The sequence below is a fragment of the Maniola jurtina genome, chromosome 10 (genome assembly GCF_905333055.1).
Source record: "Maniola jurtina chromosome 10, ilManJurt1.1, whole genome shotgun sequence".
Classification (NCBI taxonomy): Eukaryota; Metazoa; Arthropoda; class Insecta; order Lepidoptera; family Nymphalidae; genus Maniola; species Maniola jurtina.
The window spans coordinates 13,040,400-13,056,744 of record NC_060038.1 but is presented as its reverse complement, the minus strand read 5'-3'; the positions used below and the strand labels follow the sequence as shown (position 1 = coordinate 13,056,744).

The window sequence follows — 16,345 nt, the reverse complement described above, 5'->3', positions numbered from 1 at the left end:
ATTTTAATTGCTCCAATGGCAGTAGCATCCTCACAGGTTTATATAAAAACCTTTACTTGAAAGGGTCCAGTTTAAGAAATTAGCTCTAGTATCGTCGACTAATTTGTGGGTTATAGTGGATACTAGAGCTAATTTCTTAAACTGGACCCTTTCAAGTGAAGATTTTTAAATAAATAGTTGGGGATGATACTGTTATTGTCGCAAATAGAATGCCATAAGCCTACGTTGTCGTATTAGTTTACAAATTGCGAAAAACCAAATTAAATTTGAATTTCGCGGGCAGACCCGTCGCATCCATCTTAATTTTTAAGCGTGCTAATATTTATCACCATCACGTCATTGAACCAAAAATAGTTAATAAGATTTTTAAATCGTTAATAAATTATTTAAATTATTTTATTTCGTTTTATTTTTGTTGACCAAAAAAAGTTGAATAAATCGGTTATTTGCCGAAAATCGGTAAATGAAAACCGAAAAACCGATATTTTTACGATAAAGTGCGACACTATATTTAATTTACGATTCATTACGATTTTCGAAGCTCATCCCTAAAATTACTAGGCTGTCATGACGTCATCGTGACGTATCGCCGCAACCGTTTACATCTATATTATAATGTGGGAAAGAGATGTGTAATGTATAGTGTTAAATTGCCATAAGAGGGTGAAATAGAAAGACCATGATACAAAGAAAGTTTATTATAGATAGATATTGATTTTTTCCATATATATAATCCGATATTATCGGTATGTATAGTACTCGCTACTAATCATAAACAGATCTATGGAACTTCGTCGTCTATCTCCGGATTCGTGGTCTGTGGCCATTGGTCTGTGGCAGCCATTTTGTTTCGATTTGTAACATGTTTTTCAATAAAAATAAAAATAAATCTTGGACATTATAGAAGTAGTTGTGTGTATAAATTTGTCTCAATACTCACTAGTCACTGTGTACAATTTAGTATACTTTTTACCCAAATGAAAAAATGAGTTCACGGCATAGAGACCGAAGTCGCTCAAGATCTCGAGACCGCAGCGACAGGCATAAGGAAAGGGACAAGGGACGTGAGCGCGATCGTGACCGGGATAAGGACAGGGACAGGGATCGGGATCGGGAACGCAACCGGGACAGAGATCGCGACCGCGACCGAGATCGCTCGCATCGCTCCAAGAGGTTAGTTTCAAGTTTTCCACCAGTTAGTAACTTTGACGACTAATAGCGCAATTGTGTGCTGTTCCTTGCATAATATGCAAGTGGATGAGTTCGAATCCCGACAGTTCTTCTGAACATTAGATTCTCTGAATTCCTTTAGTGGTAGGCAGCTGTTAGTTACAACTTACAACCTACAACCATGCTTGCAAAGGCTTTATTAAAATGCTTTAATTACCTATGCTTTCCAGACCATATTTACATCATATCTGATATATTTTTATTTTTATGCAAGACCGACTTATAATCCTGTTTGATGGAAGCAATGAAGCTTGATGAGTTGCTTTCCATCAGGCAAAACTGTCTAGGTTAGAGCACACTTGCCTAGAAGATTCAATTTGATTGAACTACTGCATTGCAAAGTGTAGGCAATACTTCCAACCTGCTAGATCTTCAACTTTAGAGAAGTGTCATTTAGAAAGTAAGTGGTTGAATATTTTTATATATATATATAATATATATAAAAATTATATACATAATATGATTATTTTTTTGCAGAGATAAAGAAAGAGAACGCAGTCGTAGTCGTGAAAGGCACAAGGAAAAGAGAAGGAGTCGCTCACGCAGCAGAAGTCGGGGAAGAAAATCTAAGGACAGGTAACTAAACTATCACTTTATTGATACTATATTTAAAACTTAATCAAAAAAATTGTCACATAACATTCACTGGGCATGAAGCAAAATGGACCTTAGGTTCATGAAGAGATGAAACTAATTTTATAATGTACTTAAAACAGCTTGTGCCTGGCCATAATACGCCTCGGCCTTTAGGATATCAGTTATATCATTAAAAATACGTAATTTGGCACAGGGATGGTACAATCGCCCTTCTGGACAAGATGGTGGGCACCACCACCAAGGCGACGGCGCGCACCGTGGCATCCACCACCACTATCAACTCCGCCACACAGGCCGCCATACTAGCAGCAGCAGCTGTTGCACAGGTAAGGCACAGTTTAAACAGAAAAAAGTATTGGGAAAAGAGATATAACTCGGTCGCGCTAAGTTTGCACCTCGGTGGAATGTGGCGCCTCCCCCACTTCCCCGCTCACCTCCCCACGGTCGTCTTGTCGCGTCAGTACGGTTCGCATACCGTACCTAAGCGTCAGTGTGATCTAATCAACGCGAGGTGCAAACTTACTTGACGAGTAGTACATTTCTACCACTTTTATTAGTCGCATTGGCTAATTTCGTTCGTGCAGATAAGCGCAATATAACACCGACCAATACCGAATCTACACCATACAAATATAGACTTTATTGCTTGATGTTAAGATTTGAAACTCAACAACAACAAAGACTCGTACTATCTCGCTCATAATTCGCGCGTTACAATCAATAGCGGACAGGCTCGCGCTATGATTGGCTGAAATGTTCTTCTGCGCAGGTACATCGGCGTAACTTATAAAAGTGGTTGTACTGTAATTGATAAAGCTGAAAGTTTGTGATATAATCTTCTACCTTTTACGAGTATGATAAAACAGACTAAAATTCAGTGCACGAAATTATGACCAATTGTGGCTACTAAAATTTCTTACTCATTTTTGGGTTAGAGATTTTAAATATCTATGTTGTGGTATTGTTTTCAGCACAACGCTGAAGAGAGACAGGTGGTATTCAAATTTAATTATGTTGCAAATTATTGTTTTCTTAGATTTCTTACACATTTAATGATTTTTAATTTATTTTCTAGAAATATATCAACTATATGGTAAGCCAGACTCCAACACCAAGCATATAATTAAACATATTTGACTAATGTGTAGTGTGCTGCACAGCAATTGTTTTAACTGAATGCATTCTTTATGGTCAAGATCCTTTTTCTCAGTAACATGTTGATTGTTGTAGTATCAATTTAAAAAACTGGGCAAATGCAAGTTGGACTCGCACACAAAGAGTTCTGTAATGACACTTTTTAATTTTCTTTGTGATGTAATCACAAATTCAGTTTGTTGATTGTTGGCCTGCCCTTAATTTTAGGTCAACGGGAACCCTATGGGATTTGATTCCCTTCACTGGTCTTGACAGACAACACAGACAGGTAGGCAATGAAGTGATCCTATAAGAGTTCCTTTTTTTTCTATGGAACCCTTAAAACCAGCCAAGTGTGAGTTGATGATGATGATCTTATAACCGCGCGTCGACTGGTCATCCTGTGCAAGAGCACTTTGTTAGGTATATAATATAAATTACTAGATGATACCCGCGACTTTGTCTGCTTGGATTTAGATTTTTAAAAATCCAGTGGGAACTAATTTCCGGGATGCAAGCTACCTTTGTACTAAAATTCATATAAATTTCTTAAACAGATGAGTCTTTGAGAATCCCGTGGAAACTTCAACTTTCGGGGATAAAAAGTCTACTGTCCCTGGCATGTAAGCTAACTCAGTACCCATCAAAATCGGTTAAACTTTCCCATTTATAATATTATATAGTGTGGATAGTATGGATAATGTTGTATAAATAATTATTTAACTCATTTCTCTCTCCTTTTGTCTATACTAGCTTATTTATCCATGTTGGTTTCGGTGGAACAGACGTTCGTGGCGCAGCGGCGCATGGCGGCGCCGGTGCAGCCCGCGGCGGCGGCGGCGGCCGCGCTGTCGGCCGCCACGGCCATCCCGACGCCCACCAGCGTGCAGCAGAAGCTGGAGCTGATGCAGGCGCGCACGGAGCTTCGCTACCGCGACAAGGTGCCCTACGACCATCCCGACGACGACAAGGACGACGGCCAAGGTGAGATTTTGTTACCCTGTTGGTTCTAATAGAGACCTAGTTCAAAATTTAAAGATTTCGAGTTTGAGTGATCAAATTACTTTGGATGACCATTTCCATCGACTTGTATAAGATATGTCTCTCGTTTATACGAGACAAATTGTCTCTCTTCCTACGTTTTTTTTTAAATTAGTGATTAAGATTTAATATAAGTTGATCTGCTCATGGGGGCGACATAATCACGAAGTGATTAAGCCCCGTCATAAAATAAAGAATAAAAAAAAAATACAATGGCTCTCTATTTTATTTCGAGTAGATGGAAATGATCATTCAAAGTCATTTTATCACTCAAACTCGAAGTCCTTAAATTTTGAACTAGGCTTCTATAATTCTAAAGGTGCGACAATAGCGACGAAAAGGCGACTTCTTCTTCTAGTTGGTTTGGAGGCTAAGCAGGGCACTTCGGACCCTGTATCACGTTGACCGTTGCTGATCTATTGTGATCGCCACCGTTTAACAGTACTAGTGCAATACCAATTGCCGCCAGAAACAGCAGCAGCTTCTTGGCCGAGATGTTTTTTGCCTCCTCTGGGTGCATTATGTGTTACCCTAGGTGGAGACCATGTTTATGCCGACTCACTGACAGGCTGATCAATTACCGCACAGCTCAGACTAATAGACAGATCAGGCTGAAATTGGGATGCAGATAGCTATTATGATGTAGAACTAGAACCTGCTGAGAAAGGATTTTTGAAAATTCAATCTTTAGGGATTAAAATTAGTCCACACGGATGAAGTCGCGGGCATAGACTACGGCACTATTTTTTTTTTACGGCGGCAACGTTTACTTGGTCACGTGACCAAGTAAGCCCGGCCTAGTAAAATGAATGGTTCGCCGGTCGAGGTGGATAGGTGGTAGTGGTAGAGTAGAGAGACGGGTGTAAAATTAAAGTGAAGGCTCGCCAGGGCCGCCGGGCGAGACGGCGGCGGAGCGGCGCGCGCGGCGGCGGCGCACGCGCTGGATGGGCTCCGAGCACGACAAGACCTTCATCCCCGGCCTGCCCACCGTGCTGCCCTCCACGCTCACGCGCGAACAGGAGGAGCAGTACCTGCGTGAGTACCTCCTCTGTTGCTTGCTTGCTTGCTTACCTGCCAGTGGCGTGTACATTAGAGGTTAGGGTTTCTAATCTAAGTTGCACTTATATCCCTTAGGTGAGAGATTCACCAGTCAATAAGGGTTCTCATATTTTGACGCTGCTGTCAAAGCATCTTACGTCCAATGTCTTTGATGTCTGATTTGGTGTCGGGACCTGACGATTCAGTGATGCCATCTCGTGCCCACCATTTCTGAAACCCTCATTGAAATACTTCAATGCGTAATAGCTGGGTCTTCACCAGACGGTCCATTTTGGATCAGCGATCAACGATCCAGGATCGTGGAGCATAGAACGTGGATCATACTTATCAGATTCGGCTTTAGGAAACTTGCGATCTACTGCACACCAGCCGACCCACGTTGGATCAGCCGCGGCAAGGAGTGCTCGCTTGATCGCGCACGGCAGGTCCACAGCGACCAAGCCTTTGGATCACTATATTGGAGCGCAATAGATCGTCCGGTGTAAACCTAGCTATTTTTACTACGACCTACCAGTAAATACCTAATGCCTACCCTGGCTTAAGAACTGTGCACGTCACTGGTTGCTATACTGAGTACTGTATTATCCCAAGAGAAACATTTCAGAGATAGTATTTAATCATTGAGGTAAAGACAGACTGGTCCCACTTTGAAACATGCGATGCAATGTTGGTTTACATTGATGGTACATACTTGATACCATACGTTTTCGACTGGAAAAGGTATTCCCTAGAACTTAGAGAGCTCAAACTTCATATAAAATTTTTGTGGTGTGAAATAGAAGTGTACATATATATACTCATTCATTCAAAGTACTGGTAAAAATATGAAAATGTGTGAAAAAATGCATCTTGGAGCATGCCTAGGGGCTTATTGCATTGCATATGTGGGCTCAGTCTGTCTTTGCTTGTTGTATTGTATAAGTCTGGAACATTATCATATGTAACACTTTATAAAGGTGTTACGTGTGATAATGTTCCCTCCAATAATGTTGTAAACACAAAACATTATAAAGCTAATGAAAGTTTGAATTATTTAACATTTTATTTTAATACCATGTTTCCCTCTGTGTACTATTGAGTATTGTCCACTAATATTCTAACCTTTGTTATTTTTCCTTTTATGTTTTTTTTTAATCTTAATTTTTCTAAACATTTTATGTATGTATTTACAATCGAACAGGGCGTCTTTTGTCTTTATATTGCCATTATTAAAAGATCCAAGTGATTGCTCACCAACTTTCTATGACTACAAAAAGTTCCAAAGTTAGTCAAAATTGATTCAACAATTTTTTTTTTACATATACCTATCACTCTTTATTTAATAGGTATTTCAGTTTCGTTATTTGCTTGATATTAATTATATCAAGAAGTCTTTAGTATTGAAGTATTTAGTATTGAGAATGTTATGATAAAAATTGCTAGATGAATCATGCCCACATGGGATGGTGCAAGGAATACTGGCTACATTTATACGCTGAACAGTTGGCCTGATCATGTGCAACAAATAAGCCTGCCCTTGTCACCAGATGAGGCAAGTTAACTTAGTTTTTAAGGTTCTGTAGCCAAAGGCTGCCAACGGAACCCTATTACTAAGCCTCCGCTGTCCCCTGTCTGTATGTCAGTAGGCTGTAACTCGTAAACTGTAATAGGTAAAGATTTTCACAGAATGAGTATTTCTATAACAACAAATACATAATGGCCGCTATGAAAATTAAAAAAAAATGTAGGTGATACAATACCCTTTGTGTGCGTGTCCTACTCGCAGTTGGTCGTTTTTTTTAATTACCTATACAGACTGGTTCTATTTTAGTTAGTTTGACAGGCTCTATGAAATATGTGCAATAATTCCACAGGCTGGGGATTGGATGTATATTTAGTTGTAGTGTTGTGCGTGCGGCAATGTTCTAATGCGGTGGAATGGCCGCGCGTGGCTAACCCCTTCCCTTGCAGTGCAGCTGCAGATCGAGGAGGTGAGCCGCAAGCTGCGCTCCGGAGACCTGGGCATCCCCGCCAACGTGGAGGAAAGGTTCGCATCGCTCCGCTCCTGACGGCGGCTCTGCACCGCCCACCGCCCGACGGCCAATGAGTATCGATTGACAAATACTTTAGTTACACAAGCTCCAATGTTAGGATGAGGGACCAATCACTTTGAAAAGTTTATACACAGCAATAGTAATAAATTCGATGTAATGTAAGTTTTGTAGATTCGAGAATTGCTGTCGATAGCAAAATTTCAATCAGTGATTTAGCTGTATTTTAATATAAGGATGTCACAGAAAGCCATCTTTAACTGATAAGAAAGAAAAACAAACCTGACCTTTTTTGCAGAAAACTTATTAAATAAATTAAAAAATCAAAACTGTACATATACTTCTGAAAAAGCTAGGAAATGCAATCTTGTGTTGATCGCTCTAAATATATTCAAAATTCACTTGACCTTATGTATCACTCACCAAAAAAAAAAACGCTCGCTTCGCTCGCGTCCTCTGGTTTCCTCATAGATGTCACTATATTAGGTGAGAATATTTATGGATGAATGGCAAACTAACAAATAATTTTTCTTCCAGCTCCAAATAACAGTAAAACTTTTGGTCCTGAAATTATGTAAAAAAAATACCATATAAAAATATATCGTACTTGAAAAAAAAAAAACTTAATTCTTTTTATTATAGCCCTTTTGGCTAGTTTGGATCCCTTGAAGGTTTACAATCATTATTTTCAAAATGAATTTACAAATACAACTCCCTTTCAAGTTACCCTTATGTCTGCCCGGTCTACTAATTCGTCATTTTCTATTTTGCAGGTTGCGCACTGCCGCACTAATTATTATTATTAATGATTAATAACGAAAATATAATTATTAATAAATACCTTTTCAGCTACGCAGGTCTAATAATAATAATGATTTCATTAATAATGATCGAATTATTTTCAGCGCTAACGATATTCAAATTTCAGGGTTAATAATAATTTACTAATAACGAAATAATGAAATTATTTTTTCTCAGGCCATTCGTAGTTTAGGAGCTATTAGGATAGTAGTGGAGCATTTCTCTTATTGTAGCAAGAATTTTTGTTTACCACTGATTTGTTTGAATACACTTTTTTGATTTTCCAATTATTATAATTAATAATTACACATAATTGTATAACTTTCATAAAAGATTTGGGTGTAAAACAGTTGAAATAGTAATGTAAAAATATTAAAATGTACAAAAAAATAAAAATATGTGTAATTTTTAATTTTTATTACTGCATTTCATTTTTTAAGTTTTGTTTATATCAATTTCAGTGTTTGAAATAAAATAAAATACTGAAAAAATTTTTGACAAAATATATGACATGCAGTAATATTCTGTGAACTTTTTGTGTGCATTCACTTGTTAGAAAATATTCATTCCGTTATCATAACAAGTATCTTTATCAAAATACAAGCACTTATTGTATTTATTTAAATACTTTTGCAGTAAATACTTAAGAAACGCACTTTTTTAAATACTTAAAAAACGCACGATTGGAACCTCCCCCTTTTAGGAAATCGGTTAAAAATCATTTTTGCCTATAATAAACTTTAAAAACAAACTTCATAAAACATAGCTATTTGACTCTGAACAGCCATGTATGTCCAACCTAGCGCGTCAAACGATCCAAGTTTATACGAATTCAAAAAGCGCCAAACATTCCATTTTTGAAAATAGGTCGATGAGACGACTATACCATCTTGATAAAAGATGGTGGCATCAAAACAGCTGTTAGGGTTGGCGGCTATGGTCGACGCAAGTGGCGTTTGAGCATTACTTCCGTCCAAAAAAAGACCCGAGTTAATTTCATAAATCATGCCAAAACAATTACTTCAGAGAAAGAAATGCCAAAAAACTATTACACCACGTATTATTATTAAGCCATACAGCCGCCACATTGAATTTTTTTCAAAATAATCATAGCCAGTGTCACTTGAAATGGTGTAACGATTCTAACCATACCCCAATACATCCAAATCTGTTCATGCATTTAGAAGGTGTAATAAAATAAAGAAACCATACATGAACCCTGAAAAAATTACAATTCTTTTTTGAGCAGTTGTTTAAAAAGATACCAAACGCCATTGGGAAAAAGTGTAATGTACTATAGATCTTTGTGATGATATTGAAATGAATATTTTCACACTAGAAAAAAATTCATGCTACACGATTATTCACCGTGTGCGTATTTCAGGTCGCCGTCACCTGAGCCGATCTACTCGACGGACGGCAAACGGCTGAATACGCGCGAGTACCGCACGAGACGCAAGCTGGAGGAAGAGAGACACCGCCTCGTGCAGAGAATGCAACAGATCAACCCCGACTTCAAACCTCCGCCCGATTACAAGTACGTACAGTACAACCAAATTAATAATGCGCATGCAGATCTTCGCTAATTGTCGTATTCCGAATCATTGAATCGTAAGAGCCCTAAACAATGCACTTGCATTTTGCACCTTGTTATAAACAAATAGGAGTCAATATCATGTGTATCATACGACCGTTGCCGAACAGTGACGAAGATTTCTATGCGCATTATTAATTTGGTTGTACTGTATATTGTGACGCAACCCGCGAAGCTGGAGAGGCAATGGCCAGGGCACATAGTTCAAAAAGCCAATAGACCTTGAGACCCCAAGGTCTGTTGGCTAAGGGCTATTGGAATGGCGACTTCGTATCGGAAAACGCACGTTGGAAGACCGCCCACTAGGTAGATATCGTCATCAAACGAGTCGCAGGAAGTGTGGAAGTCCATATAAGAGACATGTCCAGCAGTAGATGTCTATTGGTTGATAATGATGATTATATAATACACAATATGTTGGAAAAGATTCGAATTGTTACACGCTGAGGCAAGGCTAGATTATGTTGGGACTTTGCTTGTGGATGACACTTTTTTTAGCGTGATCGAACATTGCGCAGCGACATCTAGTTTGTTACACGGGAGTTCCTGTTTCACTGTTCATACGGCATCAACGCGTTGATAGTTTTCTATTGCGTGGCAATAATGTCACGCTTTTTGAACACTTATATAGGTATTCTGATTTCGGTGGGAAAACATCTAAATTATTCGGATTGCGCTACATGACCCTATTACAATGCTCAAACTGTTATCGCCAAGTATACAATGTGGATATTGTTTTAGGCCGCCCATAATTCGCGTGCACGACAAAGTGATGATCCCACAGGAAGAGCACCCCGACATCAACTTTGTGGGGCTGCTCATTGGACCACGCGGGAATACGCTCAAAGGTACATTTTTTTTTCTATTTTTTTTAAACAGATATCCTTTCTATATGGAGCTCTTATCTGCATTGTACAGTGGCAAACGTGGACTGAATTAATTTGTTTACTGTTAATTTTTTGATTTTATTCATTTTGTATAATACATAGTACTTGTTACAAACGAATTTCCTCTAAAAACGTGTTTCATAGCAAAGATCTTGAAAGGGCTTGACTGGCGCCGATATAGCGATTTTAAAATCACTCCGGGAGTACTCTGCTTTGCTTCGTCCCTTCCATAAACTCGGGTGTAAATTTTATTTGACAGTATTTGTATTATTTTCTCCACAGCTATGGAGAAAGAGACGGGCGCGAAGATCATAATCCGCGGCAAGGGGTCGGTAAAGGAGGGCAAAGTGGGTCGCAAGGATGGACAGCCCCTACCTGGGGAAGATGAGCCGCTCCACGCGTACATCACCGCCACCAACGCGGACTGCGTTAAGAAGGCAGTGGAAAAAGTAACGTGTTTCTTCTCGTAGCATTTACCTAGGCTGAAATCGATGGACTGTTCTTTGACTTAGCTCAGATTAAAGGCAACCTTAAAACGAGACAGATTTATGCAGAGATATAACCCTGTCTCGTTTTAACTCCGTCTTAAGTCTGAGCGAATCTGTCTAGCTAAATCTGAGAGTGAAAGATATCGGCAAAAAAAGTAGGTCGTGTTATCTGACTCGCTTTAACTGCACATGAGAATTGTCAGTGCAATATGATTCTATTTTTGTATGTATGTATGTACAGATAAAAGAGGTGATCCGTCAAGGCGTGGAGGTGCCGGAGGGACAGAACGATCTGCGTCGCATGCAGCTCCGCGAGCTGGCGCAACTTAATGGCACGCTGAGAGAGAGCGACGCACCGCGGTGCGCTAACTGCTCCGCGTTGGATCACAAAACTTGGCTTGTGAGTTGTATCCAAAAAAAATTGAAAATAATAATTTGAAATAAATCAGTCTTGTATAACTTTGTATTTGTGTCGCAGTGTCCAGACAAGCCGAACGTGACCAACAGTATAGTGTGCTCGTCGTGCGGTGGGGCCGGACACATCGCGCGGGACTGTCGCGCCAAGCGACCCGGACACGCGCCGCCACGCGCGCAACAAGACAAGGTGAGAGTGAGCTAACTAAACAAGCCGAACGTGACCAACGATATAGTGTGTTCATCGTGCGGAGGAGCCGGACACATCGCACGGGATTGTGGAAATTGATTTAATTTTTTTTGAATTCTTCATTCCAATACAACTTGGCCCTTTTGACTGCGATCTCACCTGATGGTAAGTGCAGTCTAAGATGGAAGCGGGCTAACTTGGAAGAGGCATGGCAATTTCATTAAACTCATACCCCAGATGGGTTTCTACACGGCATCGTACCGGAACTCTAAATCGCTTGGCGGCACAGCTGTGTTGGTAGGGTGGTAACTACTAACTAGCACCAGACCTATTTCCAAGTTACCGAAGCGAACCTGGACCTCCCACTTATTAGACCACAGTGATTACCACTGCGCCAGGGAGGTCGTCAAAATTGTATTATATGTATTCTTTTGTGATATGCACAGGCAAAGATCGACGAGGAGTACATGTCCCTGATGGCGGAGCTGGGCGAGGCGCCGCCGCCGGGCCCGGGCAGCATGGGCGGCGGCCTGCGTCGGCCTACGCACTCGCCCTTCGCGCCCGCGCCGCCGCCCCGCGCCATCATGGCCGCACCAGGTAACCGACTCTTAACATTAAAAAGAATGATTGAAACTGAAGCTCTTGCTATGTTTGCTGTAGTTTGTTTAGTGAGGAATGATGATAAAATCAAATACCTGTGTTGCTGGCATTTTACAGCATATTTATAGTAGTAACACGCGGACGAAATCGCGGAAATACACAAATGTCAAACTCCTATTTTACCCCCTTAGGGGTTGAATTGTCAAAAATCCTTTCTTAGCGGATGTCTACGTAATAATAGCATCCAGTAGTTTGAGCTGTGCGTTGATAGATCAGTCAGTCCGCTGTTTCTTTTATATATATAGGACATTTATCTCTATCTTTCTGTCCATTCTATCAATTATTGTTAATTTTGAATCATATTTAAACCACTTGTTTTTGTACTGTATATAATATTGCACGCTCGGAAAAGCAAAAAATATGAATTTGACTTTGACTATGTTTTAAATAATATTATGTTGTGTGTGCAGTGGGCGCGCCGCCGTCCATGCCGCCGCCGGCGCCGTTCCCGCACATGCCGCACCACGGCCCGCATCACGGCCCGCCGCATCCGCCGCCGCACGCGCCCTGGCTGGGTAACGACTATTTACCTCATTTTATATTATTAAATCGTCGTTCTATTTAACTCATTTTATATTGTAGATACCATAATTTTAATATTTTAACTGCCGACATTTCGACTCCGTTGCATGAGTCGTGGTCACGACGGAACTGGTGTACTGCGAGATATAATATTAAAATTATCGTGGTATGTACCAACCGGGTGTGTTGTTAACTACAATATAAAATGTCGTTAAACCACGAAATAAGCTTAAAATCATTAGACTATTTACACCATTGTAATAATAACAAGAATTTACTATATTATTATTCATGGACACGAAAATTATCAGTGCCTATCCTCTGCACTTACAAAACCATAAGAAATTATAAGCCAGCGCAAACAAATCAGTATGAAACATTTAACTTTAAAATAAAAAAAGGAAAAGTTCCATTTCTGGGTTTTCTGATCCTGTAATTGTATAGGAGGCGGTTCGGGAGCTAACGTGAGTGCGGCCCAGCCCCCGCCGCCCGGCAGCGCGCCGCCCTTCCCTCCGCCGCCGCCGCCGCACGTAAGGATTTTTTTTAAAGAATATTAGCCATGCTAATCATGTTCATGACTGATACTCCCCATTCCCCCCAATTAAGCGTAAAGCTTGTGCCTGGAGTGGGTACGACAATAGTGCAACGGGTGGGGTTTGAACCGCCGACCTTTCGGTATTCAGTCCGCTCTTCAACCGTTGAGCTATCATTCTTCTTCATCTTAAAGAAGGATGGATGTAGTGGATGCTTCAATAAAACCACTGAGTTTTCCCAAAATGTATGCAGCTGAACAAAAAGCGAGGAATTCTGCCTCTGCTGTTTTTTTAACGGACTCTTATTTCAAAATCAAATATGTCAACTCTGACATTTCCACAGTGACATGTGACATACGAATTACGTTCGGGTACCAATTGTACATTTTTTGATTGTCAATTGGGGAATTTGTAAAATAATAATGTAATAGTCATAATTAATTACGTAAATTTAAAACTAAAGTTGCATGTCTGGTGACCAACAACGACAAACGATATGTCGTCAGAAAGTTAACCAGTTTCAATTATCCTAAATTGACACCATCAAGTTTTAGTAATACACTAACTAATGTTTTTACAGGGAGATAATTCAATGGGCCCACCCAATAACGGGCCCGGTCCGCACATGCCGCCGCCACCACCTGGTCAGTAATATTTTTACATTAAATACTTTAAAATTATTAGTAAATCGTTACAATTATGCGAAAGTGTGTTATTATGTTACATTTTCACGGCCTACCCACTCAACTGAATTTGAAATCGCTATTTATCGATATCGATTACCAAGTATGTTATGTCACCTCACTAGAAAATTGCCATCTCGACCTGTCGCGAACCATATAATGTACACTGTTTCGTTGGTAAGTTCGTCAATTTGGTCTGTGTGCAGGTATGATGGGCATGGGCGGGGGCGGGCCGGGCGGCTGGCGCGGCTTCCCGCCGCCGTGGGCCGCGCCGCCCGCCGCCTTCCTCGCGCCGCCGCCGCCGCCGCCGCCCGTCTCCTCCTCCTAGCCAACATCGACGCGCAAGCGAGCCTGCTACTAGATGACGTCCACGACTTACTTTATGACTAGATGCTAAACGTTACCGTATTTTTTGTCTATGGAATCAATTCCACTGTCAAAATAAATCAACCAAATACTTGGTCCAAGATCCCAGGGCTGCCAGTATTTACTTTTTTTTATTTTAGAAACAAAATGGAATGTAGAATAAATAAATACATAAACATTTACTGAATTAACTTTTATAAATAAATTTGAAATTTCGACAGATTTCTAATGCTGCCTTTATTTCTCAGTATGACATTATTTCGTGGAATAAATTGTGTTTTTTGAAAATAAATTTATCAAAAGGTACCTACGATTGTAGATCTTAACTTTAAATTTAAAAAATAAGAAACATTATTGGTACATAATAATAATATGTAATAGTGTTTTATTTGTACATCTTGAAAAATCAAATGAAACAAATATCAATTTGCATGCTAGTGCGTCCGCACATAAACGAATATATTTTTTTTTAAATTTAAAAACAGCGTATTTTTTGGAAGTGTCTAGACAACCACTAACGGTCGTTTAATTAAAAAAAATATTCGTTCACAAGTGAAGATATTAGTTTTTTTTAATCAATGTGTGTAGCTAGTGATACATAGTAAAAAGAAATATCCTGCCGTAATTTAGTATAGTGCGTTTCATCAGATAGTACCTATGGCGTTATGTTGGCTCCCCTGTCTGTCCAAGTCATTGCCACCATATTTGCATAAGAAGGCGCAGATTTTGTTTATTTTCATTTGATTTTCCTGAATGAATGAAATGAAAATCAAATGAAAATTAACAAAATCTGCGTCTTCTCATGCCAATATGGTGCCAATGACCACCCAACAGACGGGGGAGCCAACATAACGCCATAGGTACTATTCGATGAAACGCACTATAACTAATGGAAGTTTTTTTTTTAATGGACTAAGCCAGAAGACTCGTTCCTTCGTTACGAAGGTCTAGGAAGAAAAACTTGTGACCGGATGTATTTTATAATCAAACAACCGCCTGTAGCTGTCTAGACACTTCCTGTTTTTTTACCCGACTGCGGCAAAGCCAAAAGGAAGGGTTCATAAGTTATGCGGTTACTGGTGTAACATAATTTTTATTTACATGAGATCTGTGCAATGTAATGATTACATTGACTTCTTATACATACTGCAATAAATGACTAGTTTTCTAATCCATTTTTTATTGACTATTACAAATTATAGATTTAATTGACTTTAATTGATCGACCAACTTGTTTATAACCAAATTGCATTAAAAAATAATGTGGGGTCTGTCGTAAATCTATAGGATTGTTATTTTTATTCATATTTCTTAGTTTTATTTCTACTTATCAATATTGCATTGTGATCATTGTGAGTAGGTACATGTGAACCACCTTATGTATTTTTGTTTATTTAAAAAAGGAAATAAATATAGAATATGATATGTGAAACTGTGTTTAATTTTTAATCATACTCATTATTTTCCTTTTGAAACGATAAAACACGAATTTCTACTAGGTTATCGAAATCGGGTGTGGTTAAAAGTAATAAAATTCTAATTTCTCAACTATAGGATAAAAACCGCGAATTTGACAAAAATATTTCGAGTGAAGGATGCTGAATGAAAGAAAGAACCAGAATATTTTATTACTAGCTGATGCCCGCAGCTTCGCCCGCGTGGATTGGTCAGATCCCTTGCAGCATCAGGATTGAGCAGTTGGACTCCAAATTTTTTATGAAACAATGTCGCAAAGATCCTCTATCGATTAAAAAAGAAATGACGCAAATCGGTTCAGAAATCTCGGAGATTTCGGTGTACATAGGTAGAAAAACACAACTCCCTTTTTAAAAGTCGGTTAAAAAAGTAGCCTATTTTACGCCCTGGTCAATCCTCTACTTGCCTGTGAAAGTCCCGTCAAAATCGGTTCAGCCGTTCCAAAGATTAGCCTTTTCAAACAGACAGACAGACAAAAATTTTAAAAACGTGTGATTCAGTTATGGTATCGTTCAAATAACCATATGAGCTTAATATGAGGTAGTTATTTCGAAATTACAGACAGACACTCCAATTTTATTTATTAGTATAGATTGGTTTTTGATAATATGCGGCCAGAAGAAACGAAGGCCCTGAATAT

At 39.4% G+C, this 16,345-nt stretch overlaps 1 protein-coding gene across 2 annotated transcripts; it reads left to right on the top strand.

The window, feature by feature from the left end:
* Positions 1-836: 836 nt before the first annotated feature.
* Positions 837-14,947, top strand: LOC123869234 (splicing factor 1). Of its 2 annotated transcripts, none has more exons than XM_045912061.1 (16): positions 837-1,173; positions 1,708-1,806; positions 2,021-2,153; positions 3,747-3,945; positions 4,891-5,037; positions 7,012-7,087; positions 9,277-9,429; positions 10,228-10,334; positions 10,656-10,822; positions 11,103-11,261; positions 11,340-11,465; positions 11,912-12,062; positions 12,536-12,640; positions 13,092-13,177; positions 13,761-13,824; positions 14,070-14,947. In XM_045912061.1, the coding sequence occupies exons 1-16, from the start codon at positions 986-988 to the stop codon at positions 14,189-14,191; spliced, it is 2,082 nt and encodes a 693-aa protein (XP_045768017.1). In that variant the 5' UTR covers positions 837-985; the 3' UTR covers positions 14,192-14,947. The 2 variants fall into 2 exon arrangements, with proteins under 2 accessions (XP_045768017.1, XP_045768014.1); XM_045912058.1 differs by having other exon boundaries at positions 4,882-5,037.
* Positions 14,948-16,345: the final 1,398 nt, after the last annotated feature.